General features: G+C 48.8%; 1 protein-coding gene across 4 annotated transcripts in view; it reads left to right on the forward strand.

Moving 5' to 3' along the window:
- The window catches only part of PITPNM2 (phosphatidylinositol transfer protein membrane associated 2), a 126,117-nt gene that overhangs the window by 102,363 nt on the left and 8,039 nt on the right, over positions 1-15,715 (forward strand). For 2 of the 4 annotated variants that reach the window (XM_077187673.1, XM_054646029.2), the window contains 7 exons: positions 519-694; positions 1,065-1,235; positions 3,156-3,305; positions 8,057-8,221; positions 11,894-12,042; positions 14,641-14,757; positions 15,421-15,537. In XM_077187673.1, coding sequence (XP_077043788.1) covers positions 519-694; positions 1,065-1,235; positions 3,156-3,305; positions 8,057-8,221; positions 11,894-12,042; positions 14,641-14,757; positions 15,421-15,537 — 1,045 coding nt within the window. The remainder of the gene's footprint in view (positions 1-518; positions 695-1,064; positions 1,236-3,155; positions 3,306-8,056; positions 8,222-11,893; positions 12,043-14,640; positions 14,758-15,420; positions 15,538-15,715) is intronic. The other 2 variants (XM_077187674.1, XM_077187675.1) reach the window with 2 other exon arrangements.

Raw genomic sequence — 15,715 nt, forward strand, 5'->3', positions numbered from 1 at the left:
ATCTCAGAAAGCCTTTTGTGAGCCAGGTTATCACTGTTACACATCTGTCATTTCACTTCCCCAGATTTACACTGCAGAGAAGCAACTCTCCCTAACATGAGGGTGGATTCCCAGGATTTTCACCTAAGCAATCCTGCTGCTTCTTCTTCAGTATCCAGATAAAATGTGAATTTAAATCTCTGTGTTAAACCAGTTTATTGCCCAGCCTGCACAAGGCAGAGGTGGAATTTTGCAAACAGATTTGACACCTGAGAGAGGGAGGAAAAGCTGGACATATTCTATGATTTTGACCCTTAAAGAAGAAACATTTTGAGGAGATGGTGTGTAAATGAACTCACCTGAAGCTTGGATTTGTACATTTAAATGATGCCAGAGCAGTGGGGTCACTGAGGGTTGATTAGCACAGTTCATTCACTGAAGAGATCGAAATTATATCCACTGTCAGTCACTAATCCAGGCTTTAATTATGAAAACACAGTGAGGATTTAGTTCAGACTTTATTTTCTTTTCTTGTCCAGTTTACATTCTAGTGTCCTGAGAAACGACCCCACATCCAGGAGATCCAGCAGCTCCACGATGCTGGATGGAGGAAATATTGGCAAGTTTGACTTTGAGATCACAGACTTCTTCCTCTTTGGGTCTCCCCTGGGTCTGGTGCTTGCTCTGAGGAAAACTGTAATTCCAGCTCTTGACAGTAAGTCCTGGTGCCAGCTGCTCCCTTGGTGGGTGGGGTGAGCACCTCCTGCTGCACTTGCAGGGGTCTGGTTACACCCAAACATTTCTGTATCATGTTTATTGCACTGTAAAGAAGCAGATCTCCCTGTGCTCTGTGCACCACTGGTGATACCATTTCCAAACAGGAAAAGCACCGGGCAGTTCTTGAGTCTGTAAACATTGTAATAAATTGTTTCAGTTGACTAAACTAGGAGATGAGAGAGTGATAAATGATAAATCTTTTGCAATTTTGTAACCTGACAGTTGTCATTTTTCAAGACAAATATTTACAATATTCTAACAAGCGATATTTTGATGCTTGAGGGATTTTTTTTTCTTTATCTTTTCAGTCTTTCAGCTCAGACCAGCTTGTCAGCAGGTCTATAACCTGTTCCACCCTGCAGACCCATCTGCTTCACGCCTGGAGCCTCTTTTGGAGAGGAAGTTTTACCTTTTGCCCCCCTTCAATATCCCCCGGTACCAGAGGTTCCCGCTGGGCGATGGCAACTCCGCAGTTCTGGGTGAGTCCCTCTGGATCCACATGAGCTGTTAAAGGGTTACAGGTTACATGAAGTTACCAACACAAGTGGAAATGGTGAGAAGGAGAACTGGCCCTGTAGCATTAGCTTGTTCCTGATTTACCAGCAAAGGAATTTTCTTGCAGAGAAATCAGTGCCTTGTGTCCTGTGTGCCCTCTGTTTGTCACACAAGGGCCTCCAGCTGCTGAGGGTCATGAGGTGGAGACCTCTCTGTAAAGGCTTCTGTTTTACACCCAGACTGGTGCTTGTGATGGAGTGTGAATGAAACACAACTGAGTTGGCAGAATTTAGGACTTGGAGGGCCAGAAAAGACTGGAGGGAGCAGAGTCTACAGTGAGATGATGAGATGATTTACTTGTTTGCATCCCCTTTGTCTAATATTTGAATCATGCAGGACTAAATGAGAAGATTGTATAACTAGAGCTGAATAGTTCTGGTGATCCCCTCTGCATCATTTTAAAGTTGAAAGTCCAAAGAAGTGGCCTTCTATATGTTCAGTGTCTTCAAGTATTGCAATTGCTCAATCTAGGGCCTGATTTTTTAGATGGGCACAAACTAAACCCCATGTTTAATGAAGTGAATAAAATGCTTTCTGCAGGCCCCACTCACTTGTCAAATTTAGCCAAGATCTTGCTGCAACACTTTTTAAAAATGGATCCACCCACAACTGCATTTGTACCCAGGCCAGTTACAACAGCTCAGGGAATCTATAGCAACTTGAAGAGCAATTTGCTTTTTGGGTGTATTCTAGGTCTCAGCTGCAAGGGGCTTATTACAAAAAAATGCAGCTGAACACCTTACCTTCTTTCTCTTAAATACATTCCAGAGCCCCTGTTGTCACTGAACCCAGAGGTAGAGGCCCCATTGACACTAAACCTGTGTTCTGGTTATCATTGTGGACAGCAGCAGGAATATTAGAGCCTCCCTGGACCTCTGAGTTGGCTGTGTTTGGAGAGACACTTGCTATGCAGTGAAGTTAAACAGCAATTAGCTCTCCTATGAGAAGGGCAGAGTGGTGGCAAAACCTCCAGGTCTGAGCCTTGTTATTTTAAGAGATACTGCTCTGCCTTCATGAATAAAACTGACAAAACCAACTTTAAATTCTCCTTTTCCTGTAAGACAAAGCCTCTTCATTTGCTTATCAGAAAGTAACAGGCCATTCCTTTCCATTAGAGTCCGTGTTGTGATGGACACATTACCCAGAAGAGCTAACCATGATTCACCAAGCTGCTCCAGAAGTTGGTGCTCACTGGAGGGCACTCCAGAAAAGTTAATTGCTGCTATAATTAAGCTGTATGTTTTGCAGATCACGTCAAATTCAGGTGCTCAGTTATAATTGGTTTTGTACAAAACCTTGTGTAACGCTGCTTGTGCACATCTCCTCATGCAGGCAGCTTTTTTGGGAGCCCACAATTCAGAAAGCCTCTCAGGCTGGTTTTCCCCCATTTTCCCATCTGGACTAAATGCTGGTCCCTGTTTCATTTCAACGACTTTGCAGAGTAAAATCAAACTCACATCCCTGCTTACTCCTGTGCTTTGCACTGTGTAGGCTGTGAGTCTGATTCCTCCCTTACAGCATATTTTTTTCCTCTCATAGTAAAAGATATTTCTCTGGATCTGCTGTGTATTTCTGGATTTGGCTTAGAAGGGGGTGAAGATGCCTCCCTTTTGTTGTTGAAATGCCATCGTTGTGTTCTCCTCTGCTCCCAGTTAATCTCTGATGTTGGTCTGTTTGGAAATCACCCATTTTGTTTCTTTTACTCTATTTGAAGGTTGTCTGTTCATTGAAGACTCATAATTAAGTGCTGGGGTGTAACTGTTTGTATGTTTAACACTTTGTGGCCGCATGTCTGTTGTTCTTTGTCCTTCTGTTATGTTTTTTTTTTCCCCATCTGCTTCTAGTTGAGACAATCCAGAACAATCCCATCCTCCTCATGGAAAGTAGCCCTCTGGGTGCTCTCCAGCACCAGGACAGCTTCATGGAAACAAGTATCCCTGTTCCTGTACTGAATTGGCAAGATGTTTCCAATAAAAGTGCTGGTTGTGCTGAGTGTGTGTAATCTACACTTTTGTATTGTCTGTGGTGTTGGGTTCTTGGGGTCCTTTTTTGGAGATCACACTGTTTCCTCCTGGAGTTGAAACCTTTGTGCCGTGTCTCAGGCTGTGCCACACACAAAATCACCACTGGGGATCACACCTGGCTCTGGGAGAGCCTCTGTGGAAAAAGGCTTGGGGTTATAAATTCTGTCCCATTCTGGAGTTGATGCTGGAGGGGAGCTGCTGCCTTGCATGGGCTGCTTTGCTCTGTGCTGCTGGAAAGAGCCTTTGGCAGAGACAGCCCCTGCTGGCCCTGCTCCTGTGGTGCTCACCCAGGGCAGGATCCCTTGGGAAAGGCTGTCCTGCAGCCCCCATGCCCAGAGCTCCACTTGATGTCCATGTCACACCAGATTTTGTCCCTTTGGCCATTTCCTGTTTGGACACTCGTGGCTCTGCTGAGCACAGCACTGAGGCTTTCAGACCCCAGGGTGGCTCTGCGTGTTGGTTATTTACATTCATTTCTCGTCTCCCGCCTTAAAAGCAAAGTTTGATGCGTTTGTTTTGCCTTATTTTCCACCATCAATGCTGCATGGCCTCATTTATTCTGATTGTGGCTGGTGCTACATCTGCAATTTTGATGAGATTTGCCTTTGTTTTGGTTTTTTTCTTCCCCGCGTGTCTCACTTGCCCATTCTCATTCCTTTCTCGGTGTTTTGCATTGAGAGCTGGGTTCTGCTGCCCTCTTTGTCTTTAACAAGCTGACCCTCACTGTCCCTGAGCAGTCTGGGCTCTTATGTGGTCATACAGGATGGCAACATTGCTGAGTTTTCCCAGTGGTCTCTCCTCTGTCTCCTGGAGCTGGAGAGGATTTTTAGGTGTGCAGTTGCTGTGTTGCCTGTGCTGTGAGGTTCTGTGGTAAAGCAGAGGGAAAGGATCTGGTACTATTAATAACCACTTTGGAGGTGCCTGGTGAAATGCCATTTCCCTGTGAGCTGATACTGCCTGTGGTCAGAACAGAGCTTGTAGAAGCATCCCTTGCCTGTGCCCAGTTCAATGGTCTTTAAGGTCCCTTCCAACCCAAACCATTACAGTATTCTATGATTTTCTGCTTTTTACACTGTGAGTCAAGACCACAATGTGTCCAAACGGTTCTTGATGTGAGTGTAGCAAGTGCTGAATCCCAATTCAGCCACTGGACTGCAGGAGGTTTCCAAAGTCACCAAAATGTGTGGACAGCAGGAATCTGTTGCTCTTGATCTCAGGGTAGTGACTGCAGAGTGCCCAGCACTGTCCAGTGATTCCAGGGCAAGCAGGGCCTGTCTGGCTTTTCTGTGGTTTTTAATCTTTTTGTTTTTATTGACCTGTACATATTTTTTGATGGCTTTCAATATTTCCCTCTTTGGTGTAATAGCTCAGTCTCCAAATAGCACATACCAAAATGTGTCTTTCAGGTACCCCAAGGACTTACCTGAGAGGATGGCTCAGGGTTGTTCCCTTATAAGAACACTGATAAATGAGTCCAAAAGTGAAAGAGCACAGCACCAAAATGAGTATTAAAGATTGTAGGTAGGCCAAAACGAAAAAAGTGATTTGGCTTCCCATGTCCACTCCCCTTGGAGTGCAGTTAAACCTTGGGCCATGGCGTGGGTTGTGTGGCTTTGCTGGGAGGGTGCTCAGGGCACTGCTCAGGCTCCTCTTCCTCACTCTGGTCCAGTGGCCCTGAGTCACAGGACAAAGTGCAGTGAACAAGGGCCCCTCTGTCCTCACTGAGTGACAGAGGAACAGCTCACCTTGATAAAGGTCTTGCTGCTGCTGCTGGACCTTCTGGCTTCACTCTGGGCTTGCCTGGAGAGCTCCCTGTGGCTGTCAGGACCTGAGCTGTGCCTGGGGATGCACCTCTGGGGTGCAGGAGGCTTCCATGGCTCCTGCTGGGGACACCTGGCTGCAGGTGCTGGGGTCTGTCTGTGACATCCCACCCTGGTCACCACAGTCCCCAGGAAAGCCCCCTTGGTTTCAGAATTGCTGCTCAAGAGACACAATGCAGAGAATACACAAATTCAGGAAATAGGTTGTTAGCTTTGTGGGGTTTTTCTGCAAGTCAGGTCTCAGGATTTTCTTTGGAAGTTGCTGTCACTGCAGCTTTGGTGTGGAGGAAGCTTTTCTGAGTGGGTTGTAATGCATAAAACAGGGTTTTTCTCCACATTTCCCACCCTGCCTTTTCCTGGCCTTTGTTTTTCTCAGAAAATGCCCTTTCTCAGGGACAGAGGGTGTGTGGCTTGGGAAAGGGAGAAGCACCAGAGCACCTGAGTGGGCAGGAGCAGGGGAGTGCTGCTGTCCAGGGGCACCTTGTCCCCTGCAGGGCAGACACCAACGCTGGCAGTGCTGAACTGAACTGTTCAGCAATGCTGAAACACCTCAGGCTTTAACAGGAGTGGGAATTTTGCTCCTCTGGTGACACCAGGATGGGGCTGGAAGGGCTGCTGAGGTTGGGTGCTTTGGCTGCAAATTCGTTATATTCCAAAATCCCTGGTCAGCCCAGGAAAGCAAGATTGGCTAAAAAAGAGCAGGCCCAGAATCTCACTGTTTCTTCCTTTATTCACTTTCTGTGTTCTCAAAAAGGAGTTGAAGTTCAGGCAGAGCAAAGTGAAGATGGACTAATGGAGTCAAAGCTAGACTCCCACCCCAGGCAGGCCATGTTGGGCCCAGCCTTTTCTCCTGTAGCACTCTTGAACTTGTCTTCCTAATTCAAGCCACAGGTGCTTTAGGCTAAAGCAGAAGAAGAAGTTCAGGTTTCTCTGGTGGTCAAACCTGAATCTGGCATTTTTCCTGACACAGACAAAGCCAAATCTCTCCTCGTATCTGAGGAGGTTCAGGGAAGGTGATGATCATCACCTGTGTTGGGGCACCCATTTGGTGACACAAGAGCAGGAGCATCTCATGGACAAGAGAATGGAGAGGGAGGGTGATCAGAGAAGAGAGGGTTGTCCCAGGTCCCCCAGCAAAGGGAATGAGAGCCTTCACCCTTGAGACCCCTGTGGGGTTCAGTGCAGCTCCTGTTTTCCACTGGGATTGCCTCTTCTTGCTCATGCTGGTGTTCTGTGCAGTCAGAAAGCAGCCCTGGCCTGGTGGGACCAGCTGCTTTGTGGATCCTGGTCACAGCCTTGACAGGCAGCAGCTCAAGGCAAGGTGGAAAGAGGGGGAAAGTGCTGAGAAAGTGATGCTGCTGAGGGCCTTTCAGGCACAACGTGGGCTGTGTGTGCAGCTCATCATCAGGTCAGGCTCCTGCTAAGGCTCACATCTCACAGTCCACAAAGCTTTTACACAGAGCAGCTTGTGGCCTGATTTTCCCTGCAGAGAACAGAACTCTTTTACTGACACTTAGCCACACATTTTCTGCTTCATACATTCCCTCTCCCTGGGCTGCAGCAGGATTTGTGTGGGCACAGACGCTGCTGCTGCAAATGGAGGGATTGGAGGGAGAAAATCAGTAGCCCCAAGCAAAAAAAGATTGATATTAAAATAAACCAATTGCTAAAACAACGCCCCGTGTCAGCCGTGTGCCAGGATTAAACCCAGGGATAACTAAACAGGCTGGAATAGGTGGAGGGTGTTGATGTGTGGGAGTAATGTGCTCACATTCCTTGTGATATCTCCTGCCTGATGCCTGGTGCTGCTCCTCAAGTGCAGCAGAGATGGGCAACCTTAAACCCATAATGAATTGCTTTGCTTTTGCATGTTAGTGCCACGCTGGTGCTGCCTGCTGTGAGCACCTGCTGTTGGCATTACAAACCTCTGCCCTGCAGGAGCTGGGGATATCCCACTTAACTGGGCCCCACAGCATCCCCAGAGGGGTGGGTGCTCTTGGAGCTCTTCAGAGACAAAACTGAAATGCAGAGATTTTAACGTGGCTTTCAGCATCTCTCGTTTTGCCACTCCTGAGTGTTTGAGGTCCTTTTCCCTCCCATCCATATGTAAGATCCATGTGAGCATGATTTTAAACCCTTCTTTTTGTATTTATGTACTGAGGCGTTCGGCCTAACTTGGTAAACCTCAGGTTGGGATTTAAAAATCCAGACCTGCGTGTTGTACCAAAAAAAGCTCTGTTTTCATAGAGCCTGAGTACTCCCTGATCTGCTGACTCTGATGGGAGATACGAGTGCTCAGCACCAGACTCCCTTCAGGAGCCCTTCCTCCAGATTAATGAGTGTTGGCTGTGTCCTTCAGCAGTAAAATACAAGTCCAAATTTAGTCCCTGCCAGGCATGAAGATGTTTTCTTGATTTTTGCTTTTTAATAATGCTTCTATCTTGGAGACATTCATTTAAATTTAAATATCTCAAGAAAACAAATACCTCTTTGTAAGGTTGTTTTTTTGTTTTTTTTCTTACCTTGGTTATCTTGTCTTGATGTGAATGTATAAAATTGTGTATATTCACATCTGTATGTATGACACATGCTTGTTATTGCTGCTTGAATAAGTCTGCCTGGGTTTTTCTTTGGATCTGGTTTTTGAGCTTCTTACTTTGCTTCTCTCAATCAAAGACTGCTCCTCCAGCCACATGTCTCTGCCTGCTGTGCTATTTGCTTTCTTTTCTAACCAGAGCTCCAATGAAATGTGGGGTGTTTCTGTTTCATTCCAATCAGCTCTGAGAGGTTTTTGCACCCACCAGCTTTGTTTGCCTCCTTCCTCCTCCCCCCGCCGAGTTCATCTTGCCCAGCCTCTGTCTGTTGGTCTAATATTTTGATTTCCCTGTTTCAACTTTGTAGCAGATGTTGTTCAGTCTCATGGTGCCGTCTTCGTGGAAAACGCGTCCCTGTCCACCCCCATTTCAGCCCCTCAGTTCAGGGGCTTCCGGAGAGCCAGTGAGATCAGCATTGCCAGCCAGGTCTCAGGAATGGCAGACAGTTACACTGCTTCCAACATAGCCAACAGTAAGTGTTGCACCCCTCCGAGGCTCTGCTCTGCTCTGCGCTCAGAGCTTCTGTCCGTCCGTCTGTCCGGGGGGTGCTTCCCAGCCACGACCAAAAGCTTGGAATTATTCTGGTTCTGCCACACTCAGTGCCCCGTGTTGCCACATCCCCTGCAGGAACAGGGGGTGTGTTTGATGGCCACGGCTGCGTTGTGCATGTTGGACCTTGCTGGTGATGAATTGTTAAAGCAAAGATGGTAACTGTGACTCTGAGCTGTGTGTGGTGAGGGCTAATCCAGAGGGATGTGGCTGTGCTGCCATGGTAAGTCGTGCAGAACTGCTCAGGATCAGCACTTGAGACCAGATGGGTAATGCAGGATGTGGCTCAATGCAGATCCCTCAAATGTGGCTCACAAAAGCAGGGATGAGTAAATCCCTCTGTAACGCTGAAAGGCAAGGACAGGTTGGTTCAGAACAGAACATTTATTACTTTGCATTAGAGATTCAGCTCTTCTGCAGCCTGCAGGGCAGCTCCCAGTCACTTATGACCAATTTCCCAGAGCTGAATGAGGAGTAAAAGGGATTTTTTATTCATTATTTTTCCCAAGACCTGTATAACTTCCTAACTAATACAGTGGAGAAGAACAAACTTTGTTAAGTGGAGAAGAGCAGACTTTATTAATGGCTCAGCCCCTTCTTTGTTTCAGCTCAGGTATGAGATAAACGCTGTGTCCTCATGGATCTCTGGTAACTCAGATCAAAAAAAGGCTGAAAACTCAAAAAAAACCACCCCAAAAAAATCCAAAACAAAAACTAAAACCCATGCATATGAGGAAATTTTCAGCCCAAACTCTATTCCCAGAAGGTCTCAAACATTTAGAGATACATTCCTGGCACGAGTTGTGAATTACTCACTCCATCATTAATTGCTAAGGTTAATAATGCTCCCGGAGGCAGGTATGAGTTGTTGAAGGTCTGTGGGCGCTGCTCAGGGGCTGCTGTAACCTCCTGCCCTGTTTGAGGCAACACTCAGCAGCAGAACTAAAATACCTTCTCTGACAAATGAGGTTTTCCTGCTCAAAGTGTGTCCAGGAGCCGACACCGCACTCCCCACGTGCATCCTTTACTTGTCCTGACATCCTGCCAAGCACTGTTAAATGGGAATCTGCTTGGGAAGCAGCTCCTGGGGGAGAAGGTGTTTGTTTTGTGCTGCTTTCCCACCCACAGGGAGCTGCTGGGCTGGCACACAGGGGTGGTTCTTGGGGCGGTGTTTGTGCCAGGGTGATGCCCCGAGGCTGGCGTGTCCTCAGAGAGATCTTGTCCCATGCTGCAGCAGGGTTGGGTCACACAACACTCACCTCTGCTTTCCCCATGCTCTCCCCCGTTGTGCAGCTTCTGCTTTGTGTAATTTATTCCTGCACACAGCCATCAAAGCCTGTTCCTGGGATCAGGGAGGAAGAGTCTTCCCTCAGCTCCGAGTGTCCCCCAAGCTCTGGCTCTGCCTTTGCTGCTCCTGCTCTCAGCCTGGGTGGTGTGAACGTGGAGCTGTGGCACTGAGGGCTGGATGTGATCTGTGCTTATCCCCAGGGAGAGCTGGAGGAAGGTTGGAGGGGCACTGCAGAACCACAGCTCCCTCCCAGGAGCCTCCCTAGGGGTGCAGCTCCCCTGGTACCGTGAGTTTGTGGAGGATGAAATCAGTGTGTGCCATAACAATGAGTGATTTCTGCTTTTTTTATATATATATTTTATTTTTCCTTTTAGAAACCAAACACCACCTTAATCATTGTAGGGGGTTTAGCCTTCTGTCCCAACTTGCCCTCCCTCACAAATCCCCTACCCAAACCTCGTTCAGGAGGCGTAGGCAGCACAAACACACAGTCCCTGCCAAGGGAAGGAAGCTCCAAGGGCCGCGGAGCCGGGCTGCAGGCTGTGCTCTTCGGATACCAGAGCTGGACATCAAGACAGGTATTCTGGAGAGATCCACTCCTGTCAGCCTCCTCTCTCATTTGGTAGTCACAGAACTTCACCACAAACCTCTGCGCTTCACACTGAGGCACTTGCAGTTTCTGATTGCATCTTAACAAGCATTTCTGTCACTTTGCCCTGAAGATCCATCATAACACAGCTAACAACTTGGCAGGAGCAGGAATTCTGGGAAGAGCTGAGGGGACAACGCTTCTGCCTCCACCACTGTCTTCTGAGCATGGAAGAGTCAATCCTGTCTGCTTCCTGTGCAGAATCTGAAATTACCCAAGCTGGGGACTTGCATGAGAAATGAAAGTTGGGACATGACCAGGAGCTGTCAGTTTGGAAGGCAGGGAATCAGAAGTGGCTGCGAGGAGGTGCCTGTGAGCTCTGGAAAAGCCACATTGATGTGTCCAACCTTGCTCCTCCTTCCCATGGCTCTTCAGAAAAGTGGGGACTATCAGGGTGAGAGTGACCTGTCACCTGGCACAGCCAGGGCTGGGCCATGGGGATGTGCTGAATCCACATCCCTCTGCATTTGCTGTGGTGGGAGCTCTGTGCAGGTCTCTGGAAGGAGCTGGTGGATCCATCTTTTCAGTTCAGCATCTGTGCTCATCACCAGCCAGATTTCCCTTTGCAGAAGGGTGTGTTGGATTGTACCTTAAACCTGGCAGCTTTCCTGGAAGTCCTTAAAAAGGGAACATTGTCACAGAGACAAACCAAGCTTGAGGAAGCCCTTGTCAAAGCCCCAGCTTGCATCCTGCATGCAAACACAAACAAAATTATTCTGCTGCTCTCTTGATCTCCATCTTCTCTTTCCTTGGCTGCTTCTCTGGGCTGGAGTGCACAGGCATTGAGGACTCCTTGCTGCTGGGAAAGCAGCCCATGGCTTTGGGGTCTGAGGCTTTGGACTGAGACCTGATTTCCAGGGATTGGGGCAGGACATGTGTGTGGGCAGAGCTCAGGGCAGTTGAGGTGTGGGGGTGTCCGGGGTGAAGGGTGGCTGACACCTGCCTGTGAGTTGTTGGGCTCCCTGAGGGAGAACTTGTCTGTTTTGTTTGTATCCCTGTCCCCCACTAATTCCCAGTGTATTTTTCAGTCCCCCATGCAATGAAGTCCCAATACTGGCAGGTACTTGTCTTGTTGTCCCCCACAGAGGCTCTGCCCCTGGGAGGGCTGGGCTGCACATCTCGGTTGCCCAGGAGGGCAATGAGGATTTGTTGGGGACTGCCAGTCCCATCATCATGTGCCATATTCCCTATTCCCTGCCTTGTGGTGCCTTTTAGCATCCTGTGGATTCCCAGTCCTCTTTAGTGTGGCCAATACCTGGATGCAATTCCCTGGTGAAAGCTAAAGGAGTTGGAAGCAGGGCTGAAGATGGGCACCCACCCACCCTTCCTTCCTCCCACAGCTCCAGGGAGATTTGTTGCTGTCTTTATGTTTTGGCTCATTGCACAGGAGCCTTGAGCCCCTTCCCTGGGGTCTGGACTAACAGCCAATTAACCTGCCCTTCAGTGCCTTCCTCTTTGCTTGAACAAGGGAGAGCTCACGTTGGTGGCCACGTGTTCCTCCCTTGGTGTGAGCAAACCCCGAGCCCGGGCTCAGTTGTTCCCCAGAGCAGCAGGACCAGCCAGGGAGCAGCCCCCTGGCAAACCTGGAGCGAGGAGCCAGAGCCCTGAAATCCCTTCTGTGAACCCCCTTGGTCTGAAGGAGTGTTTTGCTTCTGTAGTTGCTGCCAAGTGGTGGGGAACCAAGCGGATCGACTACGCCCTGTACTGCCCCGACGCCCTCACGGCGTTCCCGACCGTGGCTCTGCCTCACCTCTTCCACGCCAGCTACTGGGAGTCCACAGACGTTGTCTCCTTCCTGCTCAGACAGGTACAGTCATCCCCTCTCCCTTGGGCTGAAAAATGCTTAGGGCTCTTTGTTTTTTTCCAGTGCGCCTTCCATATAAGACTTGTCGATGCATAGAGGTAAAAAAATACCCTTTGCCCCTGCAGATCCCTTTTTTTCCTCTTCTCTGTTTTCCTCACCCGTGGTGTTGGTGGAGCTGCACACATACAGACTTCATGGATGTGCTGTCACACCTGCTTGGTTTGGGGCTGTGTGGGTTTTGGGCTCTTATCATCAGAGCAGGTTTCAGACGAGCTCCCTGGGAGAGAGAGAGAGTTCTCTCACTATGGAGAGAGCCCAGGGCAGTTTCCTATCACATCCATTGTGGCAAAGGTCAGTGGCACTTGTTTCTGCCTGTGTGCCAGGTCAGATCTCAAGTCTGAAACTGAAACTTCTCAAACAAATAAAACCAGCACCAGATACAATAAAACCAAAGGGGAAGTTTTATATTTATTCAATATGAATTGATAGGCAGAATGCAGTTCTCCATTTTGCCTTTCTAAGTTATTGTTGTCTCCTCTAGGAGCTCATTGGGATTTGGTTCTCATTCCTGCAGCACAAAGCAGTTCTAGGGCCAGGAGAATGGGGATTGCTGGTGTCTGGAGTCTGACACCTCAGATTTTATCAACCTATATTTGGCCTAAAATTCAAATTTACTGTCTAAAACGTGTTTTTTCCCTAAAAGAAATATTTTCCCTTCACTTCTTGGGGATGAGGGGGAGTTATTTGCCTTAAAAAATATGAATTCCCTAGAGGATGACACTTAGAGCATGGAGCTGGAAAACAACAAAACCCAAAGGAGCTCTGTGGTTTGTGTTGCCCACTTTGGCGCCGGGTTTGCTTTGCATTAGCTCAGCTGTTAAATCCTCCCTGTTCTCCTGCAGCCTCCTCTGCTGCAGCTCTCAGTTATTTATGATTCTGTTGGCAAACTTTCTTTCAGTGTTATCTCCCAAATAGTGTGAGAACCATAAACAGCAGCAGTGTCAGTGCTGGTGGCAGCTGAGCAGTGCTGATAATCCAGTGAGACCCTTCCCTTGCCAGGCTGTGTCCAGGCTCTGCCTGCACACCCAGCCCAGCCTCACAGGGCAGGAAAGAAGGGAGAACTCTCATGGTGCCTGAGGGGGAACAGTCATGACAGTCTCATACACAAAATCTTCCACTTGGTAAATTGCCAATTATTCAGGTTTCAGCCCAAACCTGGGTCTGTAGCACTGTGTGGTGTTTCAAACCTTGTGGCTTGAGTAGCTGGAGGAACCTCTCCATCCATTCTAAGCCTGCTGGTGCCTGCCTGGGTAGTCTGGCACCCCCTTGCCCAGTCCTGTCTCTGTTCACTCCTCTTTGCCTCGAGACCCAGGGGTTTTCTCATCTTTTGTCTTCTCGCTGTCCTTCACCAGCACCACACAACTGCTTCCCCTAATAAGGACTTGTTTCTAATGGCCTTTGAATGTCATCTCTAGACAAAATGTAAAAAGAAGCTGTTGAATAGTTTTAGTCTCCAAAGATTAAATCTTGTTAAAACAAGCCCAGATAGAATTCAAAATACATTCCTGATTTAAATAATTTTCAGTAAAATTTGTTATTTTGTTTACATTGGATTTCCATGAGCTTCCGCCCCAGCAAGCTCATCCTCCCTGGAGTCCTTTTTCCATTTCCCTGGATGAAAACCAGCTTCAGCTCTGCAAAGAGGGCTGGCCTGTGTCAGCCAAGCTCAGCTGGAGAGCTGCTGACCTTTCAGAACATGTTCAGGACCTTGTAAAAGAGCCCACATTTAGAAGGCCTCTTAATTTTTGGTCACCAAGGACTACTGGCAGTTTTGGAGTTCTGTGTGCAGGGTCACCTCCCAGTCCTGCAGGGCTGTGAGTCTTTGAGGTGTCCCCAGCCTCTGGGTGTTATTCTTCCTTTTCCATTCTAGAAGTAAGAGCAACCTAGGCAGGAGTTAACCCTCCTCTCTCTGTGTTCCTGCCTCCCATCCCCATCCATGCCCTGCTGACAGGCAGGAATTGGCTGCTTGGCAGTGATGTCCCACCAGCACAAAGTCCTGGAGTTCTGTCAGCCAGGACAGACAGACAGCCTGGGCTCTGCCTCACATGCAGCCAAGCCAGACCCCTGTGTGCCTCCACAGGGGTCAGATCAGTGAGAGGAGCAAAAGCCATGGGACAAGAGTTGGGAATTTCAGTAGGAATTGGAAATGAGCTGAAGGAACAGCATCTGTCAGCATGGGGCCAGTCAGAGCAGCTGGTGCTGGGTCTGTTATGGAATGGGGAAGGTTTGTGTCCCCTGCAGGCCGTGGGAAGGGACCAAGGAGCCCTGGAGGAAGGGCAGGTATCTCAGTGCAGAGTCAGTTTTGTACCTCCTGACAGTCCAAAATCCTGCATCCCAGCCAGGATTAAGTCAGCACTGGCCACAGGCTTTGCCAGTGCAGAAAAGGCCACTTGTCCTTCAAACCTGCGAGGTGACAAAGTCAGCAGCAAACTCAGGGGCCTCTCTCCAGGCACTGCCCTTCCTCACTGCAGGCTCAGGAGATGCAGAACAGCCAGGCAGGAGGAGAGGGCTGATGCCTTGGGGGGATCTGTGCTCCTGCAGGTGATGAGACACGAGAACTCGAGTGTGCTGGAGCTGGATGGGAAGGAGGTGTCTGTCTTCACCCCCTCCAAGCCCCGGGAGAAGTGGCTCCGCAAGAGGACGAACGTGAAGCTCCGGGTAAGGGGGGTTTGGGGCTGACCAGCTGCTCTGATTGGGGCTGTACAAACTGTTCTGAGGGGGTGGCACAGACAGAGGGTTTGCTGGGCTGTTTTAATGGTTATATCCTACCTGGGTGCCTGTAAAAGAGCAACCCTAAAGATGTGTGTCAGCAAGGTCTCCTCTTAGCCTTGAGTCTGTAAAACGCAGGAAGCATTGGCTGTGGGTCAGGGAATGAGTCAGAATGGAACATCTTTCAAAGTCCAATAATACCAGTTCTCAGCTCAGTAAATGCCTTTTGCTCCCAGTAAAGTCTCCAGTTTCTGAGAGGGCAATTCTGTGCTAGAACTGAAACAATATCAGCAGATTTCTCTGGCAGCTGTGTGTATTTCCTCTCAATTCCAAAGTGGGAGAGTTAATAGAGAGTATCAGAATTGCACGTACAACCTGCCATGGAAATTGGCTCTTCAGCACTCCAATCCACCCATCAGTTCAGGGCACAGAGCTTCACCTCTGCCACAGGTCAAATTCTTTCCCAGAGCTGAGGGTGGAGTGGAGGGGGGGAATGGCACAGAGAAACCCATGCTCCAATTTGTCCAGTTATATTTGGCATTTCCCTGTGAGGTTATCCATTGCTGCAAACTGTTTATTTTTTTTTTCCTCCTCCCCTCTTGCTTCATGCAGAACGTCACAGCCAACCACAGGATCAACGACACCATTGCTAACGAGGATGGGCCCCAGACCTTAACTGGGAGGTTCATGTATGGTCCATTGGACATGGTCACCCTCACAGGAGAGAAGGTACCGTGTGTGCTGGGGGCTTGTCACCATGTGGTGACAATTGTGGGACAGAGGTAGCACCAGTCAGTGCTCCCTTGGTCCCTGCTGGGGTTTGCTGCACTTGTGTCCTGGCCAGGTTCTCCTGCTCAGACTTTTGGGTGCCTCCCACCAGGAGCAGCATTTGTCACAGAGGTCTCAC

This window comes from Agelaius phoeniceus, chromosome 18 (genome assembly GCF_051311805.1).
Source record: "Agelaius phoeniceus isolate bAgePho1 chromosome 18, bAgePho1.hap1, whole genome shotgun sequence".
In the NCBI taxonomy this organism is placed as follows: domain Eukaryota; kingdom Metazoa; phylum Chordata; class Aves; order Passeriformes; family Icteridae; genus Agelaius; species Agelaius phoeniceus.